Source organism: Megalobrama amblycephala, linkage group LG16 (assembly GCF_018812025.1).
Source record: "Megalobrama amblycephala isolate DHTTF-2021 linkage group LG16, ASM1881202v1, whole genome shotgun sequence".
Taxonomy (NCBI): Eukaryota; Metazoa; Chordata; class Actinopteri; order Cypriniformes; family Xenocyprididae; genus Megalobrama; species Megalobrama amblycephala.
In genome coordinates this window covers 8,287,227-8,307,338 of record NC_063059.1, presented here as the reverse complement: position 1 = coordinate 8,307,338, position 20,112 = coordinate 8,287,227, and the positions used below count along the sequence as shown (strand labels likewise).

The following is a 20,112-nucleotide window of genomic DNA, read 5'->3' as shown; positions in this document are numbered from 1 at the left end:
CTTTCTGGCCATTGAAAGTGTTGATTATCGTGCTGTCAATGCAGGCCTCACTGAGCCATCAGATTTGATCAAAAATATCTTAATTTGTGTTCCGAAGATAAACGAAGGTCTTACGGGTGTGGAACGACATGAGGGTGAGTAATGACAGAAATTTCATTTTTGGGTGAACTAACCCTTTAATAGGACACCGCTGCACTTATTTACTAAAGCGATTATTTCTCAGCGTTGGTTTACATATTATACAGTGTCCTCCACAAATATTGGCACCCTTAATAAATGAAAATAAATAAATCTGTGAAAAAATAATAAATAAATCTGCATTGTTTATCTTTTTGATCTTTCATTCAAAAAATTCACAAAATTCTAACCTTTCATTGAAGGAAAAGAATTGAAAATGGGTGGAAAAGCTCATTATGAAATAAATGTTTTTATCTAGTTCATGTTGGCCATGATTATTGGCACCCAATTATTGCAATGTCCTTTTCCCAAGATAACAGTTCTGAGTCTTCTTCTATAATGCCTGATGAGTTTGGAGAACACCTGACAAGAGATCAGAGACCATTCCTCCCCATACAGAATCTCTCCAGATCCTTCATATTCCAGCTCCATGTTCGTGCTTCTTCTCTTCACTTCACCCCAATCATTTTCTTTAGGTTTCAGGTCAGGGGACTGGGACGGCCATGGCAGAAGCTTCATTTTGTGCTCAGTGACACATTTTTGTGTTGGTTTTGATGTTTGTTTTGGATCATTGTCCTGATGGAAGATCCAACCACGGCCCATTATAAGATTTCTAGCAGAAGCGGTCAGATTTTGATTTTTTTTTATCTGTTAGTATTTGATAGAATCCATGATACCACGTATCTGAACAAGATGTCCAGGACCTCCAGCACAAAAATAGGCCCACAGCATTAAAGATCCAGCAGCATATTTAACCGTGGGCATGGGGTACTTTTTATCCATGTGTGCACCAAACCCATCTGGTGGGTTTGCTGCCAAAAAGCTCTTGTTTTAGTTTCATCTGACCATATAAGCTCGTCCCGTTTGAAGTTCCAGTCTTGTCTGACAACTGAATATGCTGGAGATTGTTTCGGGATGAGAGCAGAGGATTTTTCTTGAAACCCTCCCGAACAACTTGTGGGGATGTAGGTGCTGTTTGATAATTTTTTTGAGGCTTTCTGGGACTAAAGACTCAACTAATCTCTGCAATTCTCCAGCTGTGATCCTTGGAGAGTCTTTGGCCACTCAAACTTTCGTCCTCACTTCACATTAGGACGATTTAGACACACGTCCTCTTCCAGGCAGATTTGTAACATCTTTAGTTGATTGAAACTTCTTAATTATTTCCCTGATGGGGGAAATGGGGATTTTCAGTGCGTTAGCTTTTTTCTTATACCCATTTTCTATTTTTTGAAGCTCAACGATCTTTAGCTGCACATCAGAACTATATTCTTTGGTTTTTCTCATTGTGATGAATGATTAAGGGGATTTGGCCTTTGTGTTTACACATATTTGTACTCCTGTGGAACAGGAAGTCATGGCTGCACAATTTCATGCTCCTAGTCACCCTGGTGTGCTAAAAAAATGTAAATGGGAATATACTTCAGAGATATTTTACTCAGAAGAATTTCTAGGGATGCCAATAACTGTGGCAAACATGTATTGGAGAAAAACATTTATTTCATAATGAGCTTTTCCCCCCATTTTCAATTCTTTTCCTTCAATGAAAGGTTAGAATTTTGTGAATTTTTTGAATGAAAGATCAAAAAGATAAACAATGCAGATTTATTTTCACAGCCGCCTTTGCTCATATTTACTAAGGGTGCCAATATTTGTGGAGGGCACTGTATATTATTACATGTTTGTAAATGATATAATATAATAAATATTATATGTAGGTCAAAATTTCAACTTTATTATTTGTGTCAGTAATGTCACTTTTTTGTTAGGTTGTCTGATGATATCTTTGCAGCGCTTGAAACATCAGAAATCATTTTGAGAAGTGTTAACCACATGCCTACTTGGTGGTTGGACACTTTTTTTCTGATTCTGAATGCACAAACAACTCACCAATAAGTAATTTTTATGTCTTTATTATTGATTTCATCAAAAATATCTCAATTTGTGTTCTGAAGATGAACGAAGTTCTTATGGGTGTGGAACGACATGAGGGTGAGTAATTAATGACAGAATTTTCATTTTTGGGTGAACTAACCCTTTAAGGGTTTTATTAACAAAATAAAGTTAGTAGTTGTTTGAAAGTGTTTAATTAGATTTAAGAATCTAACTAGGTTACTTGGAAAAGATATGCGAAGTATCAAAGCAGTTCTACTTCAAAACCAAAGCCTCTACCCTCAGCGATCATTAACTCGGCCTTCATAGATACAGTCAGTGGACTAAACCATTTCTCTCATCAAAGGTGGATTACAGGGCGTTGTACTATTAAACGTTTTGGGTTAATCTCATCAAACCGAATCTGCAGTCACAAAATACGGTTCTTCAATATAGTGTGAGATTGTTCAAGAAGCAGAAGAAATGTATAAGAGTCCATATTTTTAAACACGCAAACTATTGTTCTCTTCTGCACCCCTATGATATTACGCGTATTGTGTTTGCTGCGGCCCGTCGATCTCACCTGAGTTTCGGGTTACACTTCCATACCTCTCTGCACGAGGAAATGGAGGACGCACCTGCCTGAGAAAAACACGGCTGCATTATCGACACCTACTCGGACTTTCTCTACCTACTTTTGGGGAATTTAATGCTGGGTGTTTTTAAAACTCCTATGTTTTAAAAGATCTTGAGAAAATATGTGGCAGGGTGTCATCTTTACCCTCTTCTTTTTCACAGGTAAGTGCATTATTTCTTCTTTACCAAAGCTCAGGTGTGACAGTTTGTGCTTTCTGTTTTCACTTCTTCGTCGATTATTGTATTTGTATAGGAAAATGTCAATAGATTATCAGATTTTAGTTTATAACAGCACTTGATCTCATGTAGGCCTTGTGGACCTTTCCATAAGTTACATGATTTGTCTTATAATTCATTAATATAATTGACCAAATAATATAATAATCATTGCATATGCATTATTAAGTCGTTCCCAACTTCACATTATTACTAATGCTAAATCGATTTAAATACCAGATATGAGTACAAATGCACATCAATTTTGAAATAGACCTCAGGTATTTACACATTGAGCAATGGTTTCACTTTGTCTTATTTGGATTTTCTTAAGTGTTTGTTGCTCAGGGATTGAGTAATGTGGATTATGCCGTGTGGGAGGTGGTCATGTCCCCTTTACACTGAAATAGTTTCGGTCAGACACATGAGTCAAACCTACAGCCTGATGTCATAATGTGATGTCACCTATGTTAAAAGTTTTTAGTAATCCCAAACATTGATTAAAATGCCCTTTTGGAGTATTTTTGAAGTGAATGGCTTGTAGAGGCCACCATCTGTCACTTTATCCGTTTTCAATGTATCATTAAACTGTTGTGCATGAAAAGACCGTTTAATTATAGGTTTTATGAAAGGCTATTGTTCTTTGAGCTGTATGTTAGGGGCTTTCTCTATATTTTATCAGAGGAGGTCTAACAACATGAATATGCATGATAATGAGGCATGAAATGTCATTTGTTTGTTTACATATACATTACATGTAAGAAGCAGTGCTATAATAACCAGAGAGTCAAGTATGATAAGAGATTTCCTTCCTCAAGTGTTTTTAGGAAGCCACCAATTATAATATTACAGTTTAACTAAATATATAAATGGGTTCCTGGCTTCCTGTCAAAATGATAATTTTCATAGTTTGAGCAGATGTTGTTTGTAGTTTTAACCCATATACAGTTTTAAAAAATACTAAAGATATTACTTTGAACTATTGCTTTGAGCATTTGTTGCAAGTTCGGGGCTAATAAATGTAACAACACAGCCCATCTCCTGAATTTGACTACAATAATGCTCTGATTTAAAGGGTTAGTTCACCCAAAAATGAAAATGATGTCATTAATTACTCACCCTCATGTTGTTCCACACCCGTAAAACCCTTATTCAACTTTGGAACTCAAATTAAGATATTGTTGTTGAAATCTGATGGCTCAGTGAGGCCTGCATTGAGGGCAAAGCCATTGAAACTCTCAAGATCCATAAAGCTACTAAAAACATATTTAAAACAGTTCATGTGACTACAGTGGTTCTATCTTAATATTATAAAGTGACAAGAATACTTTTTGTGTGCCAAAAAAACAAAATAACGACTTTTCAACAATATCTATATGGGCCGCTTTCAAAACACTGCTTCCTGAAGCTTCTGTGCTTTATGAATCTTTTATTTCGAATAATTTCGAATTCGGATATCCTATGAAAAGACTAAACTGCTGAAATCACATTACTTTGCCGCTCCAATTCACTGATTTTGATCCGAAACAGTGTTTTGAAATCGGCCCATATAGATATTGTTGAAAAGTCGTTATTTTGTTTTTTTTTGGCCCACAAAAAGTATTCTTGTCGCTTTATAATATTAAGATTGAAACATTGTACTCACATGAACTGTTTCAAATATGTTTTTAGTACCTTTATGGACATTGAGAGCTTTGCTCTCGATGGAGGCCTCACTGATCCGTCGGATTTCATCAACAATATCTTAATTTGTGTTCTGAAGATGAGCGAAGGTCTTATGGGTGTAGAACGACATGAGGGAGAATAATAAATGACAGAATTTTCATTTTTGGGTGAACTAACCCTTTAAACACTGCTAATATCATGGTAAGAAAAATAGTGATTTAAGTTATTGAAAGATCAATTTCAAGAGGATCACTTGCTTCCGGTGCATTCAAAACATTTTCAATAGATCTAAGCCTAAGAGAAGTCACTTTATTATTTAAACAGATTAAAGATGAGGTTTGCGTCTTCATTGATACAATCATAGTCGTTTTCATGTGGTTTTCATGGCTTATTATAATCTGTTGTTCCCTTGTGTTTTTTAAGAATTATTTTTTGCAGAAAGTCTCTGTGACGTCTTAAGACTTTTCATATGAGAGGCCATTTTTAATGTACTGTGCTGCCTTTTGACATAGCTTGAGTCTTTGTTATTGCCTGAAAGGACTTTTTTTCTTTCAATTTGGATGGTCTTTGATCTGTTTTATTCTTAATTCCTGTCCAAGTTAATGGGAATGCCTTAAATCTCCCTGTTTCATTTATTTGTGGATTTTATTCAAATGTGTCTCCTCTCCCACAGGCTTCACCACAGCCGTCAATGTGATCTGCAGTAAGTCACGCTACGTGGTCATATTATTCCAGCCCGTCACACTCCACTGTGATTACACTACCAGCGATACATCTGCTCCACTGATCACCTGGAGGTACAAGTCCTACTGCAGAGACCCGATCCAAGCTGCTCTAAACCCCAGCAGTGCTGACAATGCCATCGCCAATGCCAACCCAAACTACAACCCCAACATAGAGTGTGCAGACAGTGCCAGGACCGTTCGCACAGTGGCTTCGAAACAAACAGCGGTCACGCTTGCGAAAGAGTACCAGGGCCGTCAGGTCAGCATCACCAATAGTAAGTAATCTTAGTTGACTTTACATTGTGGAAGTATTTTTTTTTCTTTACATTGTGGAAGTATTTTTTTAATTAATTAATTAATTTAATATGTGATATATATTACTGCATTTTCATTAACATCAATATGCCAAGTTTAGCCTGAATTTCAAATATGTACATTTATGATATGATTTAAGCACATCTGAAACCTCACCTGATCTTACTTTCTCTGTTTTCTTTTCCTTTTTTCTTCTTGTTTATAAATATATAGAAGCAGATCTTAACATTGCTCAGACTGCTTGGGGAGACAGCGGTGTGTATCTCTGTTCAGTCTCCTCAGCCGTGGACCTTTCAGGGAATGGCGAGTGTTTTACAGAGCTCATTGTACTTGGTAAGTGTTTACCTTCTGACAGACCACCTCATACTGATAGACACCCAAACATTTAATCATGTGTGATTTCAATTGCATGCATTGTTCATTCGTTAAAATTTGCCGCGTTTGACGGATCTTTGTGCACATGAGGATTTAGGGCCGTGTTAGATGATATCTTGGAAGTTGTTTTTTTTTTTTTTTCTCTTCATTTAAAAAAAAAAAAAAAAAAAAAATATTTTACTGTTTTTTTTTTTTTTTTATATTATTTTTAAAAAATATGATTATTTTCATTAATTTCCACCTGGAAGGTCACTGTTTGCTTGTGAAGGATTCAAGAGCATTTCTTTAATGTTATAGAAAACAAGAATATATTGATAAATACTAATATTAATAATTAGAGTAGTAACAGTAGTAGTAATTCTATTAACTTAAAGGCTATTTTTTTCTTCTCCTTGGGCCAATGCCGAAAGGCTTTTTTCAGTAATTATGGCTTTGTCTTTCTTTCACAGAGAGAAAGTCAAATACTACAGACCTGCTGCCTGGCATTGATTTACTGATCATGGAAGGTAGAATAAGTGCTTCTCTCTAGAGATCTGGTTAAATTTGGAGCTGTACTTGAATCCTTCACCAGCCACAGTCAGGTCTTATTCACTGCAGCCTTAGGCTAGAAAAATTATAGACCTATAGAGTAGAAATCATATTTAATTTGATTCATAAAACAAGGTTTCGAAGGACAGAAGAACTGTGTGTTCAATGTGTGTCACTGTGTCCTTGAAGGTTAGAGCGTCCAGTCGCTAAAACATTGAAAATAAGATTTTTACGATAGTACAACATATGAAATGAACACAGCCTTGTTTTTATTTGTGTCAAATTAAAGGCACACTATAACTTTTGGCCTTCTAGCAGTTTAAAAAAACAAAAAAAACTGCATGCATTTTGTGTGTTTTGGTTGTGAGCTCAGTCTAGCTTTGACCCTGTAGCTTTACCCATTATTAGAAATGTTACATCCTTGAAACTAAATTCCAGCACAGTGCTACAACCATAATGAAATGACCCTTCACAATAGATAATGCTTTACAGTGAACTCTGTTAGAGAGCTACATATGGCAGTGTATCTGTTTAATAAATACCGTACTCACCTTGTTGAGCAATAAAAATGGTCATCTCACGTCACTTTTACAACATTTCAAATTCCTCAGTTCTCGCCATCACCAAAACATAAGCGGTTGAAAATGAGCTTTTAGCTAAATCCGATACAATGCATGGAATGGAAACATTTATGTTAAAATTTGTACATGGTCCCTTTATAAATAAAGTAAAGTAAGTAAAAATCCAAGCCAATGTTGATTCTTGTTTTATTATGAGCACCTTTCTCACACATTGCGACAACTTACCTATTTGTTAATTTTGAGAGAGAAAAAAAGTTACCTTTGAGTTAAAAAAAGTGTACCTTTTAAGTATGTTGTCTACTCTGACTGAGGTCAGTTACTAACTATTATATGTCTTTTATTTGAATACTTGATTCTGATTGGCAGCATTCTGTGGTTAAATATTTTTTCATGTTGTTCCAGGCAACAGTTTCATATCTTGTTTCATATCTGTCTTATCACAACCACAACCTCTTTCTTCTCATGTAAGAAACCAGTTTCAGCTCAAAACAATATTAAAGATCCATTAATTTATTTATGTGGTATTGGTAAGAAGCTATGGAATAAGTGGGGTAATTTTCAGTTAGCTCACTGACTGTACATTATTGCCACTTTAGATTTGCATAATCCTCTGTAATTTGGTTGAGATTATATGGATATTCTAACTGAACAAATAAGGATCTTGTATTTGATTTTGATGGTTTGTTTTCTTGGTCAGATTGTGGAATAGTTTCTAAGATGTGTGTCTGCACATGAGTCATGTTGTGTCTGTGCATGTAGGATGTTGTTATGGTGCATGCTGGAATCAAGCCCTGGCAGAGTATTGCGAGGCAAAACCTGTCCGGCTGGTTTTTCTTTATGTGCGTCAAATACTTTTTTTTTTTTTTTTTTTTTTTTTTGCTTGCCAGCAGCAAGAGCTGACAGACATGTGCACACATGAAGATAAAAATCACCCATCTCATGACATACCAAAATAAGTGTATATATATGTATATATATATATATATATATATATATATATATATATATATATATATATATTAGTGTGTGTATGAAATTAGTGATAATGATACAATTATATCCCAGTTTTATGACTTCTGAGCAGTCTTCTCATGAAACTATAAAACCAATATTGCATTTACACAGGTTTCTCTTTTCAGTCTTTTCTGTTTAATTCCTTGATTCCTCTGTTTAGTATCTGAAGCAAGCGATTTGTCTCTTTTGTTCTTCTCCAGACTGGTTGTTAGTGGTGTTGGTGGTCCTGGGCTTCTTGTTGCTGTTGCTCCTGATTGGTATCTGCTGGTGTCAGTGTTGCCCTCACACCTGCTGCTGTTACGTCAGGTGCCCCTGCTGCCCGGAGCGCTGCTGCTGTCCTCGAGCCTGTGAGTCCACTTCCCCTTTTAACCAGAAATGGCCTGTTCCTCATTTAGGAAGGTGAAAGTAAATCAAACTGAATGACAAGGCAGTCTAAATGATGAAGTGGTCAGTGTTATTTTTGTATTATTTATACACTATATATTATATATTTATATTATCGTTTTTATCAATATTTTGATTTAGCTTTTAGATTTTCATTTTAATTTTAGTTTAATTTTTGAGTAATTCCTTTTATTTTTATTTTTATTTTTATTTTTTTAATATTACTATTTAAGTATTTTTTATTTAATTTTTAGTTTCTTTTTATTTCCAGTTAGTAATTTTAGTGCTTCAACTCAAGCTTATCTCAGTTAGTTACATGTTTATATTATCATTTTTATCAATATTTTGATTTAGCTTTTAGATCTTCATTTTAATTTTAGTTTAATTTTGAGTAATTCCTTTCGGCATTGGCCCAAGGAGAAGAAAAAAATAGCCTTTAAGTTAAATATTACTATTTAAGCTAGTTATTCAAGCTTATCTCAGTTAGTTGCAAAGACAACAATTAGGTTTATTTTTTTCATCTTTTATTTAAGCTTTGTTAACAAATATGTTTTTAATTTTAGTTTTACTTTTAGTTAACGATAATAAACCCTTGGAGTGGAAAATGTGTTTAAGGAAAGTGTTCATAAATTCCCTTTGTGTTTTTTTTTTTTTTTTAAAATTTGTGCTGTCAGTTTTCAGTTGAAAATAAATAATCTAATTAATTACATTATATGTTGATGAATTATCAGATCAATTGTAAAAATTTGAATGCAGAGATATGAACATTTGCAGAGAAAATTCTCTAAATGTTAACAAGAATTTTATTGCATTATTGATTTAAATCATAACTTGCACTATATTAATTTTTTTTGCAGTATATGAGGCCGGTAAAATGGCAAAGTCTGGTGTCCCCAGTCAGTATGCACCCACCCTCTATGCCCCAAGTATGTACGGACAGCCAGCTTATGGAGCAGCACCAGGCATACCCATGCTCCCTATGCCGATGGGCGTCGCTGGTCCTCCCTCCAATGGCTACGGCAGAGACTACGACGGGGCCAGCTCAGGTAGACTCGTCCTCTCATTGCCTTAAAATTGACAGTATAACAAACTAGTTTTACTTCAATAAATGTAATTAGTTGATCATTTGTTCTTCCCACTACAGTTGGCCAAGGATCTCAAGTGCCGTTGTTGCAAGACCACGATGGTGGAGGAAGTAAGCGAGAGATCTTTACTACTTTCTTTACATAAATCAGGGGTGCTCAATTTTGTTCCTGGAGATCTACCTACCTGCTGAATTCAGACCAACCCTGTTCCAACACAACTGTCTGTAATTATCAAGTGTTCTGAAGATCTTAATTAGCCAGTTCAGTTGTTTTTGATCAAGGTTGGAGCTGAACTTTGCAGGATGGTAGATCTCCAGGCACCACGATCTGTATTTTTAAGTGATTTTTAACCTTCCAAATGTTCGTTTCACATCTAATGTTGGTGTTGTTTTTCAGCCCGTAGTGGATACCGTGTTCAGGCTGACCACGATGGAAACCCAACACGGGTGCTGTACTACATGGAGCGTGAACTGGCCAACCTCGACCCCAGTCGCCCAGGGAACACTCCAGGCAAATACAGTCGTCGTGAGTTCTGGAGATGGGCTCTATCTTTCACTCTGAGGGTTGGGTTATAACAAAGTGGTGCTTAAAGGGGCTATATGTAGAATTCAGAAACCCATTGTTATTAGCGACACTGGTGGCCTTTAAGTGAACTGCGGCCTGTAAATTATTGCTCATGTTCGCGCAAGAGAATGAAAGTGATCTCAAAGTTCTTTTTCATTTTTACTTAGAAGTAAAAATAAGTTTTAGGAATTACCTTTGCAGTGACACAAAGGAACATCCATTTTAGCAGCCATACACACTGCTAAATACAGCATTTAGATGAATATGTAAATATGTTCTGCATGCTTTCCTCTCAATAACTAAATAAACACACAATCAAAAATGACAGCGGTGAGAAAACAGCAGTTAAGAAAGCATCTGATCATAGCGATGTAAATATGTTTTTCCACAAACTTTGCAATTCAAAGGCATCATGTCTTGTAAACATCACATCCTTTTGATTATCCAGACAAAAACATCCCATCCCGAGTCCTGATCTGTCTGCAGGGTTTCAGACACAATTTAGAAAGTCAGGAAAGGTCTTGTTTTTTTTAAGTTTCGTTACAAGCTGTTCACATACATGGCAATAAAAAAAGGATTAATACATGAAAATTCTTACATGTAGCCCCTTTAATATGACTTAAGTAGGACATGTTCCTGGATCAAGATCCTCTGCTGGTCCATGAACAACATTCAAATCAACCATTTTTTGACAGATTTAGGAATTCACAAACATGTCCTACTTGTGTGTGTGTGTGAAAGTCCAAAGGCAAGTCTAAAGGAAACAAATTCTGTTTCAACTTGGTTTCCTATAAATTTTCTTTCTTGTTTTTCCAAGGTTGGGGGATGATTTGGTTGTAATTGCTTTGTTTATTGAAAACATTTCTGCTGCTTTGGTCTTATTCTGTCCTCTAGTGGATGGTATGAGCGAGGTGAGCTCACTTCACGACGGTCCAGACTCTCGAAATCGCGGTCGGGCCAGACCACCTCAGCTTACCACGGTGTACGATGATGTGGACGAGAATATGAGCACCATCAGCAGCGTCTCTCAGCACGTCCGACGGGACGAGCACAGGCGTGGAGCTGACAATCGAGGACGCGCACGCTCCATGGAACACTTAGACGATGTTGGCCGCAATTACAGAGACCGTGATGACTATCTTCCCACTCGCCGAGACGGTGGGGCCAGGGGCGGCAGAAGAGGGTAAGTGAATTAATCGTAGCAATGATGAATAATTAATCATGCTAAGTCCTTCTTAAAACATGGCTTTACTCTGTCTAGTTCGGATGACGAATGGAGTAGCAGCGGACGAGGAAACGACCGCGCCTTTGATGACCGCCGACCCCGTAATTACTCTCCTGATAGTCGTCCTCGTCGTGGAGACTCCTTCCGTGGGCCTGGTTTTCAGGGCCGCCGCGCCCTTAGTCGTGATGACCTGATGGATCTGGAGCGTGATCGTGGCCGCGGAGGCCGGGACGCGTACGATGACAGCTTCCTGAGGGAGGCCATGGAAAAGAAGAAGTTAGGCGAACAGCAGAGAGGCCGCAGCCGCGAGAGGCTCGACAGCGAGAGCGACCGTTCTGACCGCTACAGGGGGCCGCGTGGGGGACCGCCACCTCTGCCGCTCGCCCCACCCTCTGGAAACCCTGATCGCCGTGGCAACCATAGCAACTTCCCACCTCTGCCCCCTCCCTACACTGACGACAGTGACAGTTTAGCATCATCCAAAAAGAGCAACTTAAAAAAGGTAAGAAGCCAGATTCAAAAGTGCTTATTAAAATGTATGAATTGTGGTTTTTTTTAGGTTAATTGTTGGTTGTTTTATTGACGGTGATATTCCAAACTAAAAGCTTTTTGAAAATCCAGCTAAAATCAGTTGTAGCTTTACAACAAGCTGGTCAGCACCAGCTGAAACACCACTTTCTTGCAATGTTTTTAGTTAAAGGGTTAGTTCACCCAAAAATGAAAATTATGTCATTAATGACTCACCCTCATGTCGTTTCCAAACCCGTAAGACCTCCGTTCATCTTCTGAACACAGTTTAAGATATTTTAGATTTAGTCCGAGAGCTTTCTGTCCCTCCATTGAAAATGTATGTACGGTGCACTCTCCATGTCCAGAAAGGTAATAAAAACATCATCAAAGTAGTCCATGTGACATCAGTGGGTTAGTTAGGAAGTTTTTGAAGCATCGAAAATACATTTTGGTCCAAAAATAACAAAAAACTACGACCTTTATTCAGCATTGTCTTCTCTTCCGGGTCTGTGTATATCCACAGTGATGCTGCTGCTTCTTCTTCTACGGCGGTTGGCATCCAGCTTATTGGTGCATTACCGCCCCCTTCTGCTCCGGATAGTGACGCTGATGACGTGTTATGTAGTGCGCCCGAGCTTCGTTTACAGTCTGAGGGAGACGCACGCTGTATTCAAGCTATTCTACATTGTTTGTTATTTTTTTGGTATTGCTATATTTTTTAAAATGGTGCGTAGGTGTGCATGTCGCGGATGTCCTAATCGCGTCACTGTCCAGAGCAGAAGGGGGCGGTAATGCACCAATAAGCTGGATGCCAACCGCCGTAAAACAGGAAAGAAGAAGAAGCAGCGTCGCTGTGGATTGAAAGCGGATATACAACAAACCCGGCAGAGAAGACAATGCTGAATAAAGTCGTAGTTTTTGTTATTTTTGGACCAAAATGTATTTTTGATGCTTCAAAATCTTCTAACTAACCCACTGATGTCACATGGACTACTTTGATGATGTTTTTATTACATTTCTGGACATGGACAGTCTACCGTACATACATTTTCAATGGAGGGACAGAAATCTCTCGGACTAAATCTAAAATATCTTAAAGGTCCCGTTCTTTGTGATCCCATGTTTCAAACTTTAGTTAGTGTGTAATGTTGTTGTTAGAGTATAAATAAAATCTGTAAAATTTTAAAGCTCAAAGTTCAATGCCAAGCGAGATATTTTATTTAACAGAAGTCGCCTACATCGAACGGCCAGTTTGGACTACATCCCTCTACTTCCTTCTTTAATGACGTCACTAAAACAGTTTTTTGACTAACCTCCGCCCACAGGAATACACAAGAGTTGCGTTTGTAGAGTGTGTTTATCGCCATGTCGTCGAAACGCTGTTACTTTCATCCCGCAGTCCAATCACCGAGTCTGATTCCGGCTCAAATTGATAGGGTAAAATTAAAGACATGTTTACAATAACACTGAGCGCGTGCATCTCCACGTTATGGTAAGAGGCGTGACCTTTCCGGGCAAGGAGCGCTAAGCTGCTGTCGAATCACAACACAGGAACCGCTGGCACAATCAGAACTCGTTACGTATTTCTGAAGGAGGGACTTCATAGAACAAGGAAGTCATCAGCCCGTTTTTATGACCATGGAAACAGCGGTATACAGATAAGTAAATTATGTGAAAAATACTGTGTTTTTTTTACACGCGAAACATGAACATGTTATATTGCACACTATAAACACAATCAAAGCTTCAAAAAACCATGAAAAACGGGACCTTTAAACTGTGTTCTGAAGATGAACGGAGGTCTTACGGGTTTGGAACGACATGAGGGTGAGTCATTAATGACATAATTTTCATTTTTGGGTGAACTAACCCTTTAACTAAACTAAACCTTTTATTAAAATTTTCTTTTGAAGTAAAAGAAAATATAAATATTAGATGAAAAACTTCAACTTTAAACAAATTAGACTAGCTGAAGTACTAAAATTACTAAAACTGAAATAAAAATGAATTAAAGCTAAATAGAAATCTAAAAATGAGAAAACCACATAACAAAAATACTAAAACATAAACCAAAATGAAAATAAAAGGCAATTAAAAATATGAATAAATACTATAATAGTATATAAATAATACTAAAATAATGCTGGTTTGTTGGTACCTGGCTGAGTTGAAATTAAATTTAAATTATTCAGTTAAATTCATATTATGGTCAGCGTTGCCAAGTCCACATTTTTCCCAAGGAAATCGGGCTACTTTAACACTGTTGCCGCAGGTTGTTTTTCATGTCTGCAAATAACATGATATTTAGCCCCTGAAATGCAAATTTTACCAGGCAGAACCCCACCAAAAACTTTTTACCCCCCGGAACGTGATTTTTAGCAGATACTTTGTTGCAGATAAGACACACTGGCTTTGCATTCACAAAACTAGGTAGGATGAATGCATAGTTGTCATTAGATTCTTCTTCTGTATGCCCTATTTTCGCTGTCAAGCTCTTCCTCTTTAGACACTTCGATAGTGCCTTTTTCTCTCACCAAAGCCTTAAATTTTAACATCACTCTGCACACGACATAATAGCGTACCTCCAGCACGCAAACAATTAAAAAATGCACTTTAGTACTTGAGGATGCCAAGGAATAATTCTGAGTGTAAAAGTTAGTCTATGTAATAATTATTACAATAAGTTAGGCGCCATTGTGTAACAAGCAAATTAAAATGATACACATTTATTAATTCACAATATGGAAAGAGGAAATAAACCATAGTTCGTTAAGAGCATGACTCAAACATGCCATTAATGGGCTTATTCAAGTCCTCTTATTTTTTGAGTTATTTCTTATCCATTCTGCATCTCCCACATATGGGTTTTAGCAAGGTGGTCTGTTGCAAGTTGGTGAATGAAGATAATTACCAGGTTACGTGTTAGTACTCTGCTTTATTAATTTATCCAGTGTAAAACCCAGATGCCGCCACACAAATGTGGCTTTTTGTTAATGACTGTGTTAAATCCTGTAGTAGGACAGAGTACCAGCTCACTACCAGTTACACTGTAACAGTCTGTCACAGGCAATTCTAGTTGCATTTTTCGTCAATTAATTTCTTAAATTATCCTTTGGACTATGTTCTGGTCCGCCATCTAGTGGCAAAATTTTTTTGGCCCGATGCCAAACTTACTTGTCGACCCCTGGTGTATAGGGAGTGGAGGCATTGACCATGTATTTTACAAGATATGATCAGGATCTGTTGCCCACCAAATCCTCCGATATTGTCCTGTCCAGTCATCTCTCACATGATAAGTGATATCTGATGTACTGTAATGTAACCAACCTGCCGCAGCAAGCCTAACCATGTCCCTTTAGGGGCTCTGTAGAGTCTATTATTCATTTTAGGCTTCAGGCACATCCCTACTGTACAGTGCAAACATTGCTGATCATTGTGAGTATCGTTCGTGGTACATAATATCATTATGTAAGAAGAAAAATGTACCAAATTGTATTTATTTAGTTAGTTAAATAGTTAGCTATTTTGTTTGTGTACAGAGTTCAGCAAGTCAGTTGTCATGACTCTGCTGGAAGAAAATTGGGTCATGCTTGCTTTAGGTGGTCCAGCTGGAAACTAGCTATGATCAAAACATAGCTTCCACCTTTTAGCTGAAACATTTTTTTTCTGGACATTTTCCATTTCAAATTGTGGCTTTTCTTTGTCAATGTTAAGTGACGGTCAGAAGAATAGGACACAATACTTTAATATTCAGGCATGTTTTAATACTAACACAAAGTTGTGCTGTTTTTTTTTCTTTGGTCAGAATGGAGCTGTGAGCAGAGAGAGTCTGGTGGTGTGACACAGCAGTGTGTATGTCTCTGAAGCAGCTGTGTGTGTTTCCTCTGCTTTTTCACAACACTTGTGTGTGTGTTTTTGAGTTTTATGTTGATTGCTAAGAAGAATTTTTGTTGATATTCAAACGTCTTGTATTTTTATGGGATATTTTTAATGATAATAACTGTATAGCCATATAGTTTCGATTATTTCACTGTTATGTAGGCTTGTTTATGAACATGAAATAGCAGATTATAAGCATTTTTTATGATTTGTTTCCTGCCATGAACATTTTTTTGAAAACTGGCATCAGCAGTTATTTTTAATTGTGCATATGTCTGTCTCTGTATATGAATGCGTTTTTAATAGATGTTCATTTGTGAAATGGAAAAAAAGATGAACATTTGAGCCTTTTAGGTTTTCAGGTGTGGATTTTTAGTCATTGTAATGTAACAAAGAAATGATCTTTGTATGGACTGAAATTCTCTTATTGTGTTTGAGGCATCATGCAGTTTCTGCAAGTGGGTGATTATATAATGCATTTTTTTTTTTTTTTTTTTTTAAACAAACATTATGCACATTTACAAATGCAAGAACTATGAAATACCCCTGAATGTGCTTTTTTTTCTCTTTTTTTTTTTTTAAATGTGTTTTTATTTTATACATATGTTTAATACTTACTCTAATCTGAGGTTTGGTCATACATTCGTTTGTCATTTTGCTATTTTTGTACAGTTCTGGAATGTCAATTTTCAATAAAGCTTTTCTATTGTATTTAGGTTTGTTGTCTTGTTAGGGATCAATGTGACACTTTTTTTTTTTGTATTATTTGGTGTTTCTGAATTGTGCCCACTAGATGGCAGTTTACTATCCATGTGCAATAATGGCAGGTATGTCATACAGAATTCATATGCATAAAATGACAATAACATTGATTATCATTGAGCCGAGGTATTTAATTTGTATGTCTGCAGTTTAAATATGCATTTAATGTTAGAAATGCTTCTGTGAAGTTTAAGTTCCTGTTTTTGGCAGCTTTGTTCTGGTGTCTTTGGTCCTGTACAATGCTGTCTTTACAGACTAGAAGTCTTAGTGTATATATGAAAGAGTGCTTGCTTTTAGGTGCTAGTACATCTAGGCTGTGGGTTTAGCAGAAAAAAAGCATTTTTTCTAACCCAGATGGAGAAGAAGGACCAACAACTGCCTCTGTGAAACGTAGTTTCTGAAATCCACTGTTGGTGGCCTGCCAAGATCACAGCGGAGAGGTAGCCATCGACGCTTTCATCCATCTGGTGTCTTAAAGCAGCAATTCCTTCAGATAGAAGGAAGGTAGGTGAGAACTGCCTAAGAAACAGAATCAGCAAAAGGCCAGGTGACCCCCACAGTTCAGACAGCTGTTGAAATCTGAGTAATAAACGGTTATGCTGTCTATAACAATTACATTGGAGAGTGTAACACTACATGAGAAGACTATTAAAACTCAGTTGAATATGTATGGAGAAACTGAACAACAGACTTGAGGCATGTGATTTTATTTTCCTTTCAACTTGAACTTGATTTCATTTTGTAAAACAGGCCAGAATAAGTCATGTTTGTGTCCAGTTGCTTTTTGAAATGCAGTAGCAGTTTGGCTTTCTGCAGTGATGTTTTTCTGTTTGTGAAATCATGGCATTACTAATCAGAGTGCTAATGTAAAACCACAATAACAATCATGTGTCAGTGGCACATGCCACCAGATAGTGAGGGGTGGACACGAGAGAGAGGGAGAGAGAGAGAGAGGCAGGATGGGAGGGATTGAGATGCAATAGGAAAAGAGACTGGCATCGCTCTTGAGTTATCGGCATTCTGTCTGCCTGTTAACAGTCAAGACGTCTGATAAGGTAAGTCTGGTCTTTTTAAGATGGCAACCATAAATTATATGACAAGTGACACATACGTGAGGTTAAGAAATGCCATGATGTTTATTTGGCATGTCAATTTATTTTGAGTGAAAATTAAGTTTTGATATTTCACTGCTAATTTTCTTATTATATTTTTGATTTTATTAATAAATATTCATTTATCAGATATTAGATTTTTTATTTTATATAATGTGCAAGTATTTTATAGACGAATAAGTGGTAAACACCTATTATTACTTTATCTAACTTTGTGAAATCTGTTTTTTCCCCTTTTTTAACACAAAAGCTGCTCAGTTGTTTGGTTATTGTTGCTGTAAAGTATATCAGAGCATCAAATGTGATGACACTGTAGACATGGCACAAAAGTTAATGCCTTTCTTTATTTTGTTTTTTACCAAGGCAGAAATAATCATGTATCCTAACCAGTGAAATGCATTATGATCCAATGTTTTTGCTCATACAACTCAAAATGATTTTTTTATAGAGTGGGATTATAATGTTGGCTAGTTCCTCTCTTGGTTATGTGCCAGTGAATCAAACCCCACTGTGGATGAATGTCCAATAGTTTTTGGAGATGTGAAGTGTGCTGTCATCTGGCATTTGCACTGGTCCAAGTGCACAATATTAACTGTATGACCTATTATTCATTGCCATCTGCCTCACTGGCCATTTCTAGTTAGTGTTTGTTTGTGCACTTCAGTAAATTACACTTTATCAAACAGTATTTACTTTGGACTTTTTTTTAAAGTAGTCCCAAAACATATTTTGATGCTTAACCCACACTTAAAAGTGTACCAATGTCATTGTAGTAGATAACAACATTTCTAACCAAATGTCATTTACTTAGAACAAACAAGCAAAAAATTTAACAAAGAATTTGTCAGGGTTTTAAATGATCAAATTAACAATTTTACCATTCAAAATGAAGTATTGTGACACTTCTTGGTTGTCAGACTTTAGTGGCTCATGTTCATGATTGATGTGATGCTCTACACAAGTGGTTACTCTGCTAGGACACCTGTGTGAACTGACTGCCTCTGAAAACTTAAAGGCCCACTTAAGTGTCTTGGAACGCGCAGCATTTTTCAATGTGTTGACAATTTCAACTGAAACAGGAAGACAGGGCGGGATATATCGAACAACCCTGCCCCTTTTTTAAAACAGCGTTTCGTTTACAAACCCATTTCCAAAAAAGTTGGGACACTGTACAAATTGTGAATAAAAAAGGAATGCAATAATTTACAAATCTCATAAACTTATATTTTATTCACAATAGAATATAGATAACATATCAAATGTTGAAAGTGAGACATTTTGAAATGTCATGCCAAATATTGGCTCATTTTGGATTTCATGAGAGCTACACATTCCAAACAAGTTGGGACAGGTAGCAATAAGAGGCCGGAAAAGTTAAATGTACATATAAGGAACAGCTGGAGGACCAATTTGCAACTTATTAGGTCAATTGGCAACATGATTGGGTATAAAAAGTGCCTCTCAGAGTGGCAGTGTCTCTCAGAAGTCAAGATGGGCAGAGGATCACCAATTCCCCCAATGCTGCGGCGAAAAATAGTGGAGCAATATCAGAAAGGAGTTTCTCAGAGAAAAATTGCAAAGAGTTTGAAGTTATCATCATCTACAGTGCATAATATCATCCAAAGATTCAGAGAATCTGGAACAATCTCTGTGCATAAGGGTCAAGGCTGGAAAACCATACTGGATGCCCATGATCTTCGGGCCCTTAGACGGCACTGCATCACATACAGGAATGCTACTGTAATGGAAATCACAACATGGGTTCAGGAATACTTCCAGAAAACATTGTCGGTGAACACAATCCACCACGCCATTCGCCGTTGCCGGCTAAAACTCTATAGGTCAAAAAAGAAGCCATATCTAAACATGATCCAGAAGCGCAGGCGTTTTCTCTGGGCCAAGGCTCATTTAAAATGGGCTGTGGCAAAGTGGAAAACTGTTCTGTGGTCAGACGAATCAAAATTTGAAGGTTTTTTTTGGAAAACTGGGACGCCATGTCATCCGGACTAAAGAGGACAAGGACAACCCAAGTTGTCATCAGCGCTCAGTTCAGAAGCCTGCATCTCTGATGGTATGGGGTTGCATGAGTGCGTGTGGCATGGGCAGCTTACACATCTGGAAAGGCACCATCAATGCTGAAAGGTATATCCAAGTTCTAGAACAACATATGCTCCCATCCAGATGTCGTCTCTTTCAGGGAAGACCTTGCATTTTCCAACATGACAATGCCAGACCACATACTGCATCAATTACAACATCAAGGCTGCGTAGAAGGATCCGGGTACTGAAATGGCAAGCCTGCAGTCCAGATCTTTCACCCATAGAAAACATTTGGCGCATGATAAAGAGGAAGATGCGGCAAAGAAGACCTAAGACAGTTGAGCAACTAGAAGCCTGTATTAGACAAGAATGGGACAACATTCCTATTCCTAAACTTGAGCAACTTGTCTCCTCAGTCCCCAGACATTTGCAGACTGTTATAAAAAG

At 37.2% G+C, this 20,112-nt stretch overlaps 1 protein-coding gene across 4 annotated transcripts; it reads left to right on the top strand.

Moving 5' to 3' along the window:
• Nucleotides 1-2,600: 2,600 nt before the first annotated feature.
• lsr (lipolysis stimulated lipoprotein receptor) lies at nt 2,601-16,462 on the top strand. 4 transcript variants are annotated; one of them, XM_048160058.1, is made up of 11 exons: nt 2,601-2,847; nt 5,240-5,566; nt 5,820-5,939; nt 6,431-6,487; nt 8,305-8,451; nt 9,346-9,534; nt 9,633-9,683; nt 9,970-10,083; nt 11,032-11,320; nt 11,399-11,864; nt 15,678-16,462. In XM_048160058.1, exons 1-11 carry the CDS (start codon nt 2,808-2,810, stop codon nt 15,711-15,713), a joined length of 1,836 nt encoding a protein of 611 aa, XP_048016015.1. In that variant the 5' UTR covers nt 2,601-2,807; the 3' UTR covers nt 15,714-16,462. The 4 variants fall into 4 exon arrangements, with proteins under 4 accessions (XP_048016015.1, XP_048016013.1, XP_048016017.1 ...); XM_048160056.1 differs by having other exon boundaries at nt 9,970-10,098; XM_048160060.1 differs by lacking the exon at nt 6,431-6,487 and having other exon boundaries at nt 2,604-2,847.
• The last annotated feature ends 3,650 nt before the right edge of the window (nt 16,463-20,112 follow it).

Excerpts from the sequence above, each read along its gene's own strand:
- lsr (XM_048160056.1), top strand. The coding sequence starts at position 2,808 with ATGTGGCAGGGTGTCATCTTTACCCTCTTCTTTTTCACAG. Across the intron at positions 5,567-5,819 it reads TCAGGTCAGCATCACCAATA|AAGCAGATCTTAACATTGCT; the intron begins GTAAGTAATCTT and ends ATAAATATATAG. Across the intron at positions 11,865-15,677 it reads AAAAGAGCAACTTAAAAAAG|AATGGAGCTGTGAGCAGAGA; the intron begins GTAAGAAGCCAG and ends TTCTTTGGTCAG.